Below are 15,589 nucleotides of genomic sequence, written 5' to 3'. Positions count from 1 at the left end.
AACTTGAACTTTAATTTTATTGATTCTGTTGTTGAACTTTTTATTCACGCAAAATGCGGCTTTCCAATCCCTATCATGACTATGCACCTATTCCGGCCACGAAATTCTGAGCCGTTGACCAAGTCGCTATGGCTCCATCCCCTTCTTGGACAAGCCAGAAGGAAAACCTCCCACTCATCTAGCTAAAATGAAAATGCGCCTCTCCCACCGGTCCAATTCCCAAGACAAAGGAAATTCAAAGCCGCACAACACTAACATCCAAAATCCCCTTCTCCTCCCTGAGTTCAACCTCAACCTCCTTCCCCACCGCCCCATTAACCCCTAGAATCATAAGTGCCTCATTCTCCGCCTCGCTCTCACTCTGCTCCACACTCACCGCCTCCGACGCCCCAAACCCGGACCCAGGCCAGCCAATCGAAGCGCCCCGTCCCCCTCGATCAAGTGCCGCAACAGACATGAACTTAATATTGATCCCATGCCTGCCCAGTATCCCACCCACACCACCAATCTTGCCCGGCTCGTCATAATTGTGCAGCACAAGCAACGTCCCCTCGGGGACAAACGAAGTATTAAAGCGGTCTAGTCTGGAAATGTAGATCCCTCTCCCACTCACGTACCCGCTTATCACCTGCCCCGGTTCCCCAGGCCTTGAAGTAGCGCGAAGCGTGACCAAAGAAGCATATACTAGGTTCGCAGACTCCCGCGTGTGCGTTTCGTTGATGATCAATCCCTTTTCCTTAGCGATCAGCGAGGCGTTGACGATATTCACGTCCCGGCCTCCACTATCACTGATGGCGGACGTGAGACCTTTCACCAAAGCGGCGAAGAGAGGGCGCGTGTTTGAGATAGAGGCGAGTTCACCTTCGTAGATGAGCTCGAATTTCTTGCCGCCTACACCTTTGCCAATGGTAGAAGAGGGCTTGGAGGAGTAATGTTGTGTGTAGAGACTGCCCATCTTCTCGATCAGGCGGACGAAAGGTTGGAGTTTTCTGTACTCTTCGGGGAGGATGAGAGGGGCGTTGACGGCAGAGGATGGGAGGCCGCCGTTCAGGATGGATAGGACTTGGGCGCAGACGTCGAGGGAGACGTTTTCTTGTGCTTCGACGGTAGAGGCTCCTAGATGGGGTGTAGCGACGACCTTTGGGTGCCGGCAGAGTGCTTCGGCTGCGGAGCCTGGCGACGGAGGCTCGCTCGTGAAGACGTCGAGGCCTGCGCCTGCGATTATTCCGGCTTCTAAGGCGTCGAAGAGTGCTTGCTCGTTATACACTCCTCCCCTTGCTACATTCAGCACCTTTGCAGTTGTCTTCATCGTTGCTAGTTCTTTGGTGCTAATCAGATCAAGTGTACTCGCAATAAGCGGCGTATGGATAGTGAGAAAGTCCGCCCTAGGAAGAAGGTCTTCGAGATTTCCGACCAAGGTGACATTCGCAGCAGCAGCTATGTCAGGAGAGGCGTAGGGATCGAGGGCTACGACTTTCATCCCTAGGCCAACGCCCATACGCGCCACTTTCAACCCGACCTTTCCTAGCCCGATGATGCCGAGTGTCTTCCCGCCTACTTCTGTGCCTACGAGCTTCGAGCGTTCCCATCCTCCATTGCGAAGTGAGCGGTCTCCAGCTGGCACATTACGTGCTACAGCCATGAGGAGCGCAATTGTATGTTCGGCTGCTGCAACGATATTCCCGCTCGGGCTGTTGACGACGATGATTCCATTCTTCGTAGCCGCGTCCACATCGACATTGTCAACCCCGACGCCAGCTCGGGCGACGACTTTCAGTTTCGTGGCTGCGGCAAGCACGGAGGCTGTGACTTTTGTTTCGGAGCGGATTATGAGGGCTTGGTAGGTGGGGATTTGGGCCAGCAGGTCCTCGGCTGACAGGTTCTTGGGCTGGTGGATTTCGAAGTAGGGGGAGAGGAGGGCAAGGCCATCGGGAGAGACTTTTTCGGGGATGAGGATTTTGGGGCGATTGGAGGTCTCGGTGGGGTCAAGGGAGGTCTCTGGGAGGGTTGAGGGAGCCATTGTGAGGTATGGGAGAAGGGACGCGGTGGATGTAGCTGGGAAGCAAGGGATGCTCTTGGTGGGGAGACGAGGCGCGAGGAGCTGAAAGACTCGGTCAATGAGAGTAGACAAAGAAATGGGAAAGATTGAGTGGGAAAGGGTAAAAAAGAGAAAAAACTCACGTGTTCGAAGCCTTGCGTCTCACAACAGCGATGTCGCTCTTGGTGGTGGGATAACAGCATTTTTATTCGCCCAGATCGAGTCAGATCAACACCCCCGCGTTCTCCGGGGCACACTAATGCACCCAGCCGCAAGCTTTGTGCTACCCCACACCGTCCGGGAACCTAGATTCGTCCGGGTTACGGAATCGGGCGTAAGCAGGCCATCACATGAGTAGAAAAAGAAATATGAAGTGTGAGTGTCAGACTATTATTTTATTGTACTTGACAAGTTGCAGGTCAATTGCCAACCTCGTCATGATATGTGTGCTGTCCCTCCGACCCTCTACCAGTTTGCTCGGTTCTTCAGTTTCTCGTTCTGAATGACCTCAATCCCTAGGTAAGAGGTTAGCAAGTGCTTGATACAGCTTGTCGGGAAGACCGGGACATTGTCTCTTGCTCGATATAGAATGTTCTGTGAGAACCGGGACATTGCCTTGGGACAGAATCAAGAGAATAAGGGACTCTCCCAAAAACCTACAGTAGTTGTCTGGGTCAAGGACAAATGCTACGTTCTTCATACGGCCATCTGTGAGGCGCTTCTTCCAGTTGACTCCCAAGTCTTCGAAGCGCTTGCATGCTGCATCAAGGTCATCAACAGAAACACCTATTCCACAATTAGCATCCTACCGGAACTCCGCGTAGAAAACATACAGATATGACCAAATCCTTGTGGTTGATCATTTCCATTATGATACGTGAAGTTGGCATCCTTCTCAGTACCATAATTCCATGTCAACTCCAAAAGACCCTCGCGCTCAGCTGTCGGGTTGACGCCATTCGCAGATGTTGTAGAAATGCCCTTCTCGCCAGGATAGCCAAGGAAGTAGAGGTTGAATTTTGCATCAGCATTCTCACTTGTTCGAAATAGAGTCATGCCGAAGACGTCTTGGTAGAACTTGAGGGACTTCTCGTGGTCCTTGACCCGGATCATGGTATGGTTCTAGAGTATTGTTAGCGAAATTCAGACTTGGAGAAGTTGGGACGAACCATTCTGTACGTGCCCACATCGGTGGTTGTGATGCCCTCTGTCTTGTCAACTGGATTCTGGCCAATTACCTCAACCCAGTATCCATCGGGATCAAGAACAAAGGCTATGCTCCGCATACGGCCATCTGTAAGCTTCTTCTGGAACTTATATCCTGCATCCTCGATTCGTTGACATGCGGCTTGGATATTATCAACCGAGATGCAGGTATGTCCAAATCCCTTGTACGGCTCAGCATTGCCAGTTGTCACTTTGTAATCGGGGTCGTTCTCGGTTCCGTAGTTATGTGTCAGCTCGATGAGACCTTCGCGATCGCTGAAGCCGTTCCCATGAGAGAGAGCTTTCGGAGAGTCGTAGCCCATGAAGTACAGGTCGAATTTAGCTTCTGGTTGCTCAATCTTTTTGATCATTTTCATGCCGAGGTGTTCATAGAATTTGACTAAGGGCATTAGCCTTGAGCCTCAAGGTGGAATGGGGCGAATGTGCCTGATTCCTTTGGATCTTTCACCCGAATCCTGCAAGCAAGCTATCAGCGCGGCTCCCATTGTTCCAGCCTGGGTTCGTACATCGAGTGATTGAATTTGTAGGTCTTCAAATCGGTAGACATGGTTGCGTATGTTTTGATTGTACCGAGGAAGCTGGGAGTTTGGGTTCGGGGAGGAAGGAAGATCGAGGATAGTGGTCTGTGAGCTGCTCAAGTCAATGATTGTTCCACCGCATCGCGGAACAATGGGTAATCGAAGCTCCTTACCTGATTGTACGAAGCAGACTCGAACAATGGCTGATCTAGAAGCGTTCGGTGCGCAGGGTAAGTGCATAAAAGTGCTGGAACACAGTGCGGGGTGAAGGAGAAGAAAGGACGAGGCGAAGATGGGACAATGAAATACTGTATGCCCCGCCCTGCATATGACGTGAGTGACCAATTACCTTTGCACACTGACACCCCGCGTCGGCTTTAAAATATTTCCAGCAGCAGGAGCAGGAACAGACAAAAGTGAAGAAAGAGTATGAAAACGAGCTTCTTGACAGAAGGGATACGAACTTCGCGGCGCGCTTGGTCCTGCCACTGCTGTCGTTCGTAGAACTGAACCCACCGAGTCGTGAAGAGCTCCCAGAGGAGGAGGATACCTTCCAGGGTATGCACAAAGGTGACAAGAAGGGCGTCGACACGAAGGTGCAACTGGCCTAAGTTGAAGAAGCTGACGAAGTGAACGAGGAGCAAGCGTCGTGCCCCGGCGTCGAATTCCATGTGTGGTTGTACCAGGGGAGTTGGGTGATTGATGAATGACGGGTGAGTTTGGTTGTACAGTACCAAGCAGAGTTGGGTAATAGAGGCCGAATGTTCAACGCTCGAGAGAACAATCTGCTGCTGGTGGCGCGTTAATTGTACGAGATTAGTCAAGGAAATCGAAGTCGAGGTCTTCTTCGTTCCCCCAGACGACTTCAAACCCTTCCTACTGCGCATTCAAAACCTCCACATAGTCTTCGCGCTCTTCCAAGTGCTGGTCAAGGCGATCCGGACCCAACGCCAGCGGTAGTCTTCAAGAGCTGCAAGAAGCCCCTCGATGAAGACCAAATGCAATTGTGCCCGCAGGAAGTGGGACAATACGAAAAATCCTATGGCCAGGGAGCTGGCCGAGTCCATGAGATTGGTAGTTGTTGGTTGTGTGTGTGACGCGCTCGTGATCGAAACGTTTTCGCGTCGCTTGATTGATCCCAGATCTTGAAGAACTTTGACCTCAAGCTTCCCCGCAATCGCCCCAACCTGCTGCTGTACAATCCAAAATCAGCGTTCGCCAGATACGCCCTTAACAGCAGAGTCGATTGACTTTGACACAAGTGCTAGATGCCATTGTACGTCCTATCCGAGTCCTATCGTTTCCTGTCCCGTCAACTGACCTCACACCAGCATCCATTCCCATCCATCTCCTCTCCCCATGTCGGACACCATGCTCCTCACCAAACGTCTCACCACCTTCCTCTCCCAAAACACCACTCCGGCGCTCCCAACCCTTCTCCTCCTCTCTCCAACCGGCAAGCTACTCTCCAGCTCCAGCGCCCTCCCCGCCTCTACCCTCCGCACGCAAGCAACACTCGCGTCTTCCCTATGGACGCTCTACCAACCCGCCGCCTCGCCCCTCATTACCTCCGCCATCCCTCTCCAGTCCCATTCCCAATCAAATACTCATCCGCGAGGCTCAGATGCTACACTCTCATCTACCACGACGGCAGCAGATAACGATCACGATCTTGCATCCATCACCGTACAGCTCACACACGGCGTAATGGTTATCCGGACATTAGGCTGCGGTTTGCTGTTCGTGGCGATTGGACCCTCTTCAGTAGCAGTTTCGAGTCCGTCGCAGACTTCAAGGGCGCAGTCGATAAGCTCACATACACATACGAGCCCGCCTTCTTCGCCGCCGGGACAAGGGCATGGAGAGAATGAGTACAATGGGGAGGGAGCACATGATGGTGGTAATAGTCTAGGAATGGGACTGGGCAGTGGTAGTGGGGCGCCGAGTGAGGCGGGCAGTGTTAGGAGTACTAGGACGGCGAGTATTATGGGGGTTAAGAGGCAAGCGGAGGAGGTGGGCCGGTGGTTGGACCGGCAGTTGGAAGGGTTTCAGTTAAGTTCTGTGGAGGGAAGATGAAGGGATCTGGTTTGAAGATGGTAATATTGGAAGTATCAGGGCAATGGAAAACGGACTGATAGTTGGATCGAAGGATAGGCACGCAGGGACACATGCGGGTGTTTGAGCATTGGAGGATGTACGGAACGAAGAAGGAAGGCGAAGGCAGATTCCGGTCCCGTACGGAGCATCGGGCAAGAGGGGAGCTGCTCGAATGTACAATAAATGCAACAGCACGGGCATGGAGTCAGTCGTGAAGATACCATAAAATCTGGCGCAATAGCCCTGGCTCAAAAGCACACCGAACCTTCTCTTGCTTAATTTGAGAAGTCAGGTCCGAAGACGTTAAACTACACTGACAGCAGTCCTGCAGGAGAGCTTGAGTTACACAGAAAATGTAATGCTGTAATTGGTTTCTTTTTCGTTTCTAGAACGCAAGATCTTTCTAGCGCCAAAGCTGTGGCTGAGCTTGTGACAGCGCAAAAGCAAGGCTCCAGACCTCTATCAACTGTTCCTTCCTTCATCTCATATTCTCATTGTCTGCTACTTCACATTTCATGCAGATCATGGATGCCAATACTGCCCTCGGTCGAACCTTTCATCCCGACGCTCTCTATCACTCACTAAACCCTGGCAACCGCGAAATTCCAGTCATTCGGATTGATTCCTCGCAGCCCGATGCAGCCGATATTCGCTGTTCCCTTGAAGCCGTCTCCTTGAAGCCGTCTCCTTGAATTCGACACCCGTTTACCAAGCACGCTCGTACGAATAGGGTACTCCTGATGTCGGGAAACCTCCCAGTCGTGTTCTTCTCGACTCCCACGAGTTGCCCACCACTCTCCTAATCTTCGCCTTGGTCTCAAGCACCTTCAGCCAGGACTTCCATACTGGATTGGTGCCCTGTATTGACCAAAGCGATGACAAGGAGAGGGGCCATCAGTGGCGGCCGATGTCAGATGTCTATCAGCATGCTTCAAGTGTTGTGGTCTGGCTTGGTCTAGATGAAGGCAATAGTAGGAAAGCAATGGACTTCCCAAATGAAATCGGCGCTTTCGTCAACGAATGGAAAATGCGAGCAATTCAGACGCCGACTTTTCCGACTGGCTCTACAAAACGCTCTCAAACAAGGCATACGACCCACACTGGGATGGATTGCGGCAGATACTCAAGCGCTCCTATTCGAGTAGACTCTGGGTTATTCAAGAGCTTGTTGTTACGGATCGCCCTGATGAAGTCTGGTTACTTTGCGGTTCTAGAAAAACTCGGTTCACCTACCTCCGGATGGTTAGTCGACAGATAGACCTTTTTGATGGCAAAATTCCGACCTTTTACGACTCTCAAACGGTAGATGCGACCATTGTTGAGTTGAGAGAGCTCGGTCAGAGAGTTAGTGACATTACCGTCCATATGAGAGCATGGGGAAGCCCGAATCATGGGGAGCGCGATGTAGGAATCCTTCGTCTCGTCCGTCGTTGTCGTGACTTATTCTGCGCGGAACCTCGAGATAAATTGTAAGTTTTACTTGAAGTGTCGCACCTTTATCCTGGTGTGGAACTTCCTATTACGTACTGTACACGATTTCAGTCCTCGATGTCTACAAAAACTTAGCGAAATATGTCATTGCAGGTTCAGCAAGACTTGATATTTTAACATACGCGGGCCACGATCAATGTGTATCCCAAAATGTACCATCGTGGGTACCAAATTGGCAACAATATGATAGTCTTCGCCGCATGGTCCGCGTACCATGGTATGCATCTGGGAACTTGTCAAGTGTCATTCAACACTTGCCCGATGACAACATCTTGATCACACAAGCTTTCATCCTAAGACCCATAACAGCCCTCCTCGAGACCGGCAATTTTTACCCCCAGAGACGTGGTTGCGACTCATTTGATCTCGCCCTTCCGGCCGGCGGAGCTAAACTTTCGCAATGGCTCCAATTCATCACATCAAACCTTCACATGGGCCAGAGCCTCACTCCCTCTATATGAAAAACTCATATCAGGATAGCCTTCGAGCTACAGTTCTATCGTGCGAGAGTACAGATAACTTCCCTTTCGAAAAATTCTCTCGCCTTTGCGACACTCTTTCCCTTGTCGAGTCGGAGTATGTAGCAGGAGGCGATCTTACGAGGAATAATATCCTGCATTGGGTTTATTCTATGAGACATCAGCGGCCCCTCTGTGCGATTGAACTTACATCCCCAAGAAATCAAGAATCATAATGTTTGGAATTGGTGACTTCCGACCCCACGATAGGTCTCTGCTCTCGCAATGCGAGGATCGGTGATATCGCTACCGTTGTCAGGGGATGCAAGAGTTCGCTTTTTTTGAGACGCGTGGCTGATAGATTTGAGATCATTGGGGATATGTACGTGTATGGCTTTATGGAACGGCAGGCTGTGGAGAGACTTGAGCAGGTTGAGATTGAGTTGGTTTGAAGTCATTCAACTTCAATACTTGAGTAAGGGTACCCATTGCCCGCAAGCCTCCTATCTCATAACAGTTCCCGCCTCCCAAGAGATCCACACAGATGGGGAATCTAGGAGTTGGGACCTCCATAGATGGTCTCAATCTCCATCTCCAACTCCACCACACCCCCCATCGCCGCCGTCGCTCGTCGTCCTTGATGCATTGTCAGCTACCCAGCCTTGAAAAGACCTGGAAAGTGCGTTGATGGGAAATTTGAGGTACACGAACGAGAGGGGACATACGGTTCGCTGGAGCTGCAGAGTGAGGTTTGTGAACTCTGGATGTTTGTTGAGGGGAAGCATACATACGATACGCTGGAGCTGCAGAATTACGTTAGTGAAGACTGGTCTTAAGTCAAAGCTTTGGTTCGTGCACTTGGCTGAGGTGGTGCTGATGAACTTCAACTCGGAGGAATGCATCGAGGGAATGTCGATTTATAGATGCGCTGGTGGCGGGAGACAGACTCTATCTCCTGCCATTCTGACAAAACTCTTATCTTTTACTAATGGAAAGGCGTAGATGACCTCCTGATGCAAGCTGTGCTGGCATCCAAGGTGAAATTTTGCAACTGTGGTTGGTATGAGATACACAAAGATATGGTCTCCAATTATTGGGCATGTGGAGCGCCCACAGCGGATAGATCCGAATCCTTCTTGGGTATGTTTCATCGTGGAAAATGCCCTGCGGGCTGCAAGTGCAAAAGGGGACGGGAGAAACCGATTGGTGTTCTTTCCCTAATCAGTGTGTCAAATAATTTAATTAATTATAATTATTGGCCGGTAATCAAATTAAATTAAATCAGAATCGTAGTAATCAAATTATAATTAATTATTTGCTTAATTTAATTAAATATAATTAATTACTGGGTCACGTGTTATTACACGTGACTATAACAATAATATAAGCATTATAGCGCAAAAGTAAAGCGTATTTTACTCTAATTTAGATATCGCCTTATTATTATAGGCTTAATAGCTAGTATCCCGCCTTTACTCGCTTTACTTATCTTTATAAATAAGTACTATAGTAGGGGCTTTGACTTCTCTAGTCACGGGAGTGCGGTCATGTGATATCCAGAGCAAATAATTCACATATATGTTACCTTGCTCTCCTTCTCTCTTCTTTGGAAATCAATTAACCTTTACTCTCTTTATGCTTTAGTCGTATATTATTTAAAGAAAAAGAAGAGAATTTATTACTTATATAACTTTTATATGGATTTCACGTAATAATTAGAAATAATTAACTATATTTAATTATAATTTTTCTAATAATTAATTTTTTTTTGAAAGTTGATAATCAAATTATAATTAATTATTTACTTGATTTAATTAAATATAATTCATTACCTTAATTATTTTTTTGACACACTGTCCCTAATCGACTGCGATTGATTTGATCATTTGAGGAACAGACAACGGGCAAGCACTGGGGAGGAGTTTATCAATTCCTATGAACCCGACACAGCCCTCGTCATGTTACTGCTAAAGTTTATACAAATGAACCCAGTGAGGTGTCTAGAGAATCCAGACGGTGAAGTCTCAGAATTTGGATTGTAGCAGTAACTCTCCTTCCCTTGTTTGAGGCGACCACTGTTAATGACCCTCTTCAAAAGCTTTAATCTCTCCAATTCGAAGCCTTTCCAGGACAGCCATCATGGCTTCATACCTGGCTATGAATAAGAACAAATTAAGTACCAAATTTAATTCGGATGGTTCTAGCAAATACAAAATCTTATGAGTGATGCTGGACTTTAGAAGTCAACCCAAATTTTCAGGGGACTCGAGGACCACCGTAATGATACGATTCTTAAATCCGACAAGACACATATACACCAGTGATACTTGATCCCAACCATCAGTCCTAGACGATGTTTGTTACTTCATCCATGAAATCGCGCCTGGTCACTGAAGAAGTACAGCTATCACCCTGGAAAAGGGGATTCTCGGCCTAGCGTATTTCATGCGTTTCACACCGTATGACTTTTCGATCCTGGAAAACTCTCTAGAATATGCTACAAAACGTGATTGATTGATATGTGCAAGCCTAGCAGAGTATTAAAGCAGCAGCTGTCTCATCAACCACACGGTTACTCTCAAGGTATAATTATACTGGGGGAATAGTATTGGAAAATGATCGATATATTGATGGAAAATCGATATATTGGAGGTTGACAGTCTGCAGAATGACTAGATACCAGAGAGTGAAGTCTAAAAACAGAGGATAAAGTGTTCAAGATAAGGGTCTTTATCCCCATTACTTATTGGCGATATCGATAATGCTGAGCCCGCTTTCTCCGATATATTATAAATTAGCTAATAAATCAAAAGTAATTAAAATGACGATATACTAGTAAGCTTAGTAAGCTCGACGAGTGACGCATGACAAATGAGAGTGGAGAACCCTAAATTAGTGGTTGAACCTGGTGCTGGAAGGACTGGTAAGCTAGCTATGGTAGCGTGCCAATTTCAACAAATAGCTGTAGGACACCGCCCTCGGTCTGGTACCTAACCAGCCAATCGTGGTCCGCACCGCCTCACCGAGCCACCTTCAACGTGATCTCCATTGGCCCTGACTCACACGTCGATTTGGCTGTCCAAACTCTGGCTCTAGGGATATAATTAACTCTCTGGATTCATTTCACAGAATCCTCTTCCCCTCCACATTCAAACTTTACTCATCATTCAACTCAACCAAGTCTAACTCATTACCTGGTCTTCCACCAGACTCATAAATACGTTCCAACATGCTAATCACAACCACTGAAGGCGGCATCCCGACTCAAAGGACAGAGAACGATTTGGTAGATCAGATCGACGTCTCCCGAATACAACTTAACGACGCAAGAGAAGCAACACCAGAGCCCACTCAACAAAGCACTCTTTTCCCCAAAATCACTGGAAGAGTCGACGAGCTGATCGAAAACTACACCTACAAATTCGGCACTAGCCACCCCACCATCAAGCTCACGGGAACCGTGAAGCTTCACGGAACGCACGCCGACATCGTCGTCGAACCCGACAACACCGTGCGAATCCAGTCTCGAAACAGACTCAGTCTCGACATCGAACACGACAACTACAACGTCGCTGCTTCTCTGCTACCACTTCGAAAAGTTATTCTTGAACTCAAGGATAGGGCTGTGGATAAATGGCACCAATTGAATTGTCCTGAAAAGCTTGAAGAGGACGAGCCGGTCATTCTCGCTGGAGAGTGGATCGGCCCCGGCGTCCAGAAGAAAGTCGCGATCGCCAACTTACTCAAAAGATGCTTCGTCATTCTCGCCGTATCTGTAAACGGCGAGTGGCAAGACGGCGAAGAGTACGCAAAGATCCACAACGAGACAGCCGGAATATACAACATCTCTCGCGGCGGCTTCTACCGCGAAGATTTGGACTTCAAGGACCCGGAAACGTTGGATAGATGCAAGGAGAAGCTAATGGGTCACACTGTGGAGGTGGAAAAGCAATGTCCGTTCGCGAAGAGCTTCGGCATCTCTGGCATCGGTGAAGGGATTGTGTGGAAAGCGCACTATCCACTCTCTCAAGACCCCAGATTCTGGCTGAAGACAAAAGGGCCGGAGCACAGACATACTCAAACCGATAAACTGAAGAAAGATGAGATGAAAGCGGGTGCAAGTGTGAGAGCGAAAACTTTTGCTGAGGCGGCGGTGGGGGAAATGAGATTACAGCAGGCGTGGGATTATTTGAGCGAGATGGGGATTAAGAGGGATAAGTCTGCGACGCAGGCGTTCAATCAGTGGTTGGTTAAAGATGTCGAGGTTGAGGAGAAGAAGGGTATTTTGGATATGGAGGTTGAGAAGGCGGCTTTGAAGAAGGCGATCGGGGTTATTGGGAGAACCTGGTACTTTAAGAAATTGGGCGAAATATGAGGCTCGAGCGAAGGGTAATATTGAAGCTTGAGGAGATAGATTGGAATAGAATCGGTATTTCTAATAGTTTTCAGTGCTCACCCACCCTGTTTTGCAAGGCTGAACTGCAACGCTGTAACGAGAAGTCTTATTTGTCTTCATGGCTCTTGTTCAACTGCATCCGTTGCCGGTTGGAGCAGAATCATTCACGTATGTCGGGTTGGATTTGCTACCCGATAGGTGAACAATAACCTGACCTAAAAACCCAATAGGCCTGTACATTCTTTGTCTATCCACGTGTTGTTCTATTCTTCTTAGTGACTTCCACTTCGAAATTGAACAAGTTCTCGATAATGGTTAATACACTCCAGATTGACTGGCCCAAAGGAGAACAGAGTGGGCTTATCGATATTGGCACTCACAAGTTATGTCTCTCCTCTCGCGGCCCAGACCACAAGCCCCGGGAGCTTGTTGTCATATATATGTCTTACGGGACTAGCAAGTAGTTGCAAGTAAGTGTGCATGTCCCCACTTTCAGCCCGCCGCTGCTTAAGCTCGGCGACGGCCTCGTCCTCGCTCTGACCCGTGCAATACGCGCACATATCTCGTCCCAGAGTATTTTACGGCTGCAGAACTGCACCCTGGCCGTGTTTCCTGGCCATCAGCGGCCTCCTTATTGCTCCTCGAACTGCGTCCTTACTCCATACTTTTAACAAAATAATAATGCGAACAATGTTTTACTAATATTAATACCAATCTCAAGGACTCTAACAACTTAAAGTTCAAATGATACTTTCTTTTTCCCTTTGTCCTTGGGCTTCTTTCCGGGTTCACTGACATCGCTCTCAGCTTCCTCCCCTCCTTCATTGGGCCATGTGGTTTGAGTCTGATCTTCCGTCCCTGTAATAATCACCATCGGAACTGACTGCTTCGAACTCAATTCCGAACTGTTGCTGGCGTCGATTTGCCCTGTGTCGCTTCGTCCAGAAATCGCATCAGCACTCGCATCGTTAGTCGAAATATCCAGGCCGCCCTCCTCTTTGGTTTCCGATGGGCTTATCAGCCCTCCACTTGCCCATGGACCCGTTCTATCGGGAGCTTGAGAGTCATTATCGGAAGTGTCCGAATGCGCAGATACTCCCAACACTGCCAGGCGGCGCCGTTTCTCAATCGCAGTTTCCGGGTAATATCTAGCAGACGCAAGGGGGTCATTCTCTTCTTGAGGCCCAGTCATCTCAGGAAGCCCGCTAGTTTGGATCTCGGGTCTTCTTTCTGCTTGTTTGGAGCTTTCCGCTTGCGGATCCAATGGCTCTGCTCGCGCCTTGGGGTCAAGCGCCTGTATCTCTCGCAGGAAATCATCTTTAGTCATTCGGCGACCTGTACCACCAATGGTAAATCGAATGTGTTTATCGTTGTTATCATCCTTTTCACTACCGTTGGTTGCTCCAAAGCCTTTCCATGATAGTTCCTTGTGAGTTTGCCGAGCACTGTTTGATGTAGCTGCGGAGGCTGATCCCGGAAGGCCATACGTTTTGATCACTTCTCCGTCTTCATCCTCAACTATTATAGTGTTTCCGAATTGGTATGCTATGACTGGTCCCCGTTTCTCAGGCTCCTGGTTACGAAACGCACGGGAGAGATAAATTGCGGACCTGAATGTGTTTTCGATTAGCAGTAGGTTCAACGGGTGTTTGTTCTATTCTCTCAGTTTCTGATGTACTGACTCCAATTGGGAAGTCTTAAGGCCAAATATTAGGTGAAATTTCACACATACTCTGAAACGGACCCGCCTGTCCCAATGCCAGAATCCCATTTACGTCTTCTCCGACGACGTGGGATAACACTGCTCGTGTGACTAGTGTTCGAGTCTGAATCCTCTCCTCTTTGCCTTCGGAGTAGCGCACCTGGAATGCCTACCGTCGGTAGAGATCCCGGAGGATACTCGCCCGTGTCCGGGAGTGTTCTACCTTGGGAAGATGATGGCGTGGTTATTCTAGGGAGCCGATTAATCCAACCTGGGCCATCCTCATTGCCTGCGGTGTACGACATCGTGATAGTCAACGTGTTAATATGTTTTGCAAATTTAAAAAGGGGAATGGAAGATCCATGGACGATGCTAGAACAGAGCACCACAAACGTTACTACTGGCCAGAGTGAGATCTGCATGGGATCTCCGGGTGTGGGCTTCAGCAAATTCCCCGCGATTCCAGTCTTTCCAGGCTCTGAACTAATTAGGGCTGCAGAAAATATTGCCCCGACGCCAACTGGTCCAAAGTGCCCAAAGAAGAAAGCCTCCCTCCATGTTTTGATGTCTGGTATTACCCCCTTCAGGAGCATGATGACTGGAAGTCTCCGGAGTATAAAAATCAGAACCGTGCCAGCAACTAGTCTCCAAGCTGAGATGTGTAGATCAGGTTTATTAAATGATGATCAAGGAATCATTGATCCTAGAAAGACGAAGTAGGTGAGGTTGAGGAGGAGGTTGATCGCGTCAGATACATGAGACTCTTCCGTTTTTCTACGCCACCATTTTGTCTTGTCGAAGTTGTAACCAGCGCAGAAAGCCATCAGAACATCATCGATACCGAGAAGGCTTCCTAACCCAATACAGACTAGCGCAACCATAAGATAGAAAACCAGAAAGCTCTCTCGATCTGTCGAATCATTCTTCTCTTGATATTCCAGGGCTTTTCCGGCTGCCCACCCTATCGTGAGCCCAATTCCTGCAGCCAGAAAGATCTGGTACAATATCGTATAAACAAAAAGTGACCTAGCTAGTTCACTTGCAGTTCCCGGAAAGCGGGTAAGAAGAATCGACAATCCAAGGCAGACGGATGTTGTTACATCGTTCGACGCAGACTCTGCTAATAACAGATTACGAAGATGAGCAGGAACCATTCGAGCAAATCATCCGTTCCCGACAATCGTTGCTGCCATCACAGGATCAATAGCATTAAAACAAGATGCTATTGTCATGCTCTGCGTGAATGACAAGCGCGGTACCATGAACCACACAAGCAACGTACAGACCATCCATCCCCATACCACAACTGGACCAACGAGCCACAACAGAGACTTCCAGTGGAAGTGGATATACCTCTTCGGCAGCTCGAGGGCAACAGCAAACCATTGTATTATGATGACAACCCGCGAGAACTCCAGCACAACAGTGTCAAAATGCGACCAGATATTGGGGTCCACGGCGTTGGCTGCAAAGGGACCAAGCATCGCACCGACGAGAAGAGCAACATTTGCTTCTCCAAAGTAGAGCTTATCTTTAATGACGGCAGAGAATAGCATGAACAAGCAGAGAAAGCTGCTGATCGATAGGTACAGAAGATGCACTGTGTTGGCGTTGATCCTGTTCCACATCGTTGACGTTTGCACACGCAACCAAGGAGCATCA

The 15,589-nt window shown here is 48.6% G+C and overlaps 8 protein-coding genes across 8 annotated transcripts; 3 read left to right on the top strand and 5 right to left on the bottom strand.

Moving 5' to 3' along the window:
* Nucleotides 1–3: 3 nt before the first annotated feature.
* On the bottom strand, nt 4–2,137 carry K444DRAFT_608110 (d-3-phosphoglycerate dehydrogenase-like protein). Its single transcript, XM_024879311.1, has one exon. The coding sequence runs from the start codon at nt 2,018–2,020 to the stop codon at nt 236–238; it is 1,785 nt and encodes a 594-aa protein (XP_024742429.1). The 5' UTR covers nt 2,021–2,137; the 3' UTR covers nt 4–235.
* A 235-nt stretch (nt 2,138–2,372) lies between these two features.
* Nucleotides 2,373–3,727, bottom strand: K444DRAFT_181974 (lactoylglutathione lyase-like protein). Its single transcript, XM_024870820.1, has 5 exons — nt 3,692–3,727; nt 3,208–3,644; nt 2,872–3,160; nt 2,699–2,824; nt 2,373–2,553 (listed from the first exon to the last, which is right to left on the bottom strand). Exons 2-5 carry the CDS (start codon nt 3,619–3,621, stop codon nt 2,504–2,506), a joined length of 879 nt encoding a protein of 292 aa, XP_024742428.1. The 5' UTR covers nt 3,622–3,644; nt 3,692–3,727; the 3' UTR covers nt 2,373–2,503.
* A 225-nt stretch (nt 3,728–3,952) lies between these two features.
* On the bottom strand, nt 3,953–4,938 carry K444DRAFT_182029 (uncharacterized protein). The gene has a single exon (XM_024870821.1). It carries the CDS (start codon nt 4,668–4,670, stop codon nt 4,161–4,163), a length of 510 nt encoding a protein of 169 aa, XP_024742427.1. The 5' UTR covers nt 4,671–4,938; the 3' UTR covers nt 3,953–4,160.
* Nucleotide 4,939: 1 nt separating this feature from the next.
* K444DRAFT_182030 (uncharacterized protein) lies at nt 4,940–6,352 on the top strand. Its single transcript, XM_024870822.1, has 3 exons — nt 4,940–5,059; nt 5,115–5,879; nt 5,933–6,352. Exons 1-2 carry the CDS (start codon nt 5,052–5,054, stop codon nt 5,857–5,859), a joined length of 753 nt encoding a protein of 250 aa, XP_024742426.1. The 5' UTR covers nt 4,940–5,051; the 3' UTR covers nt 5,860–5,879; nt 5,933–6,352.
* A 387-nt stretch (nt 6,353–6,739) lies between these two features.
* On the top strand, nt 6,740–7,059 carry K444DRAFT_513477 (uncharacterized protein; the record flags this gene model as incomplete). The annotated part of the gene is made up of 2 exons (XM_024873514.1): nt 6,740–6,892; nt 6,967–7,059. Coding segments are annotated over 2 exons (246 nt in total), but the record flags the coding sequence as incomplete, so codon positions are not given.
* A 3,828-nt stretch (nt 7,060–10,887) lies between these two features.
* On the top strand, nt 10,888–12,377 carry K444DRAFT_608106 (uncharacterized protein). The gene has a single exon (XM_024879310.1). It carries the CDS (start codon nt 11,059–11,061, stop codon nt 12,202–12,204), a length of 1,146 nt encoding a protein of 381 aa, XP_024742424.1. The 5' UTR covers nt 10,888–11,058; the 3' UTR covers nt 12,205–12,377.
* Nucleotides 12,378–12,871: 494 nt separating this feature from the next.
* On the bottom strand, nt 12,872–14,805 carry K444DRAFT_181959 (uncharacterized protein). The gene is made up of 2 exons (XM_024870819.1): nt 13,958–14,805; nt 12,872–13,835 (listed from the first exon to the last, which is right to left on the bottom strand). Exons 1-2 carry the CDS (start codon nt 14,518–14,520, stop codon nt 12,959–12,961), a joined length of 1,440 nt encoding a protein of 479 aa, XP_024742423.1. The 5' UTR covers nt 14,521–14,805; the 3' UTR covers nt 12,872–12,958.
* A 285-nt stretch (nt 14,806–15,090) lies between these two features.
* K444DRAFT_640415 (uncharacterized protein) lies at nt 15,091–15,555 on the bottom strand (the record flags this gene model as incomplete). The annotated part of the gene is made up of 1 exon (XM_024884497.1): nt 15,091–15,555. One exon carries the CDS (start codon nt 15,553–15,555, stop codon nt 15,091–15,093), a length of 465 nt encoding a protein of 154 aa, XP_024742422.1.
* Nucleotides 15,556–15,589: the final 34 nt, after the last annotated feature.

This window comes from Hyaloscypha bicolor (genome assembly GCF_002865645.1).
Source record: "Hyaloscypha bicolor E unplaced genomic scaffold K444scaffold_16, whole genome shotgun sequence".
Taxonomy (NCBI): Eukaryota; Fungi; Ascomycota; class Leotiomycetes; order Helotiales; family Hyaloscyphaceae; genus Hyaloscypha; species Hyaloscypha bicolor.
This window is presented reverse-complemented; position numbering and strand designations above follow the sequence as displayed.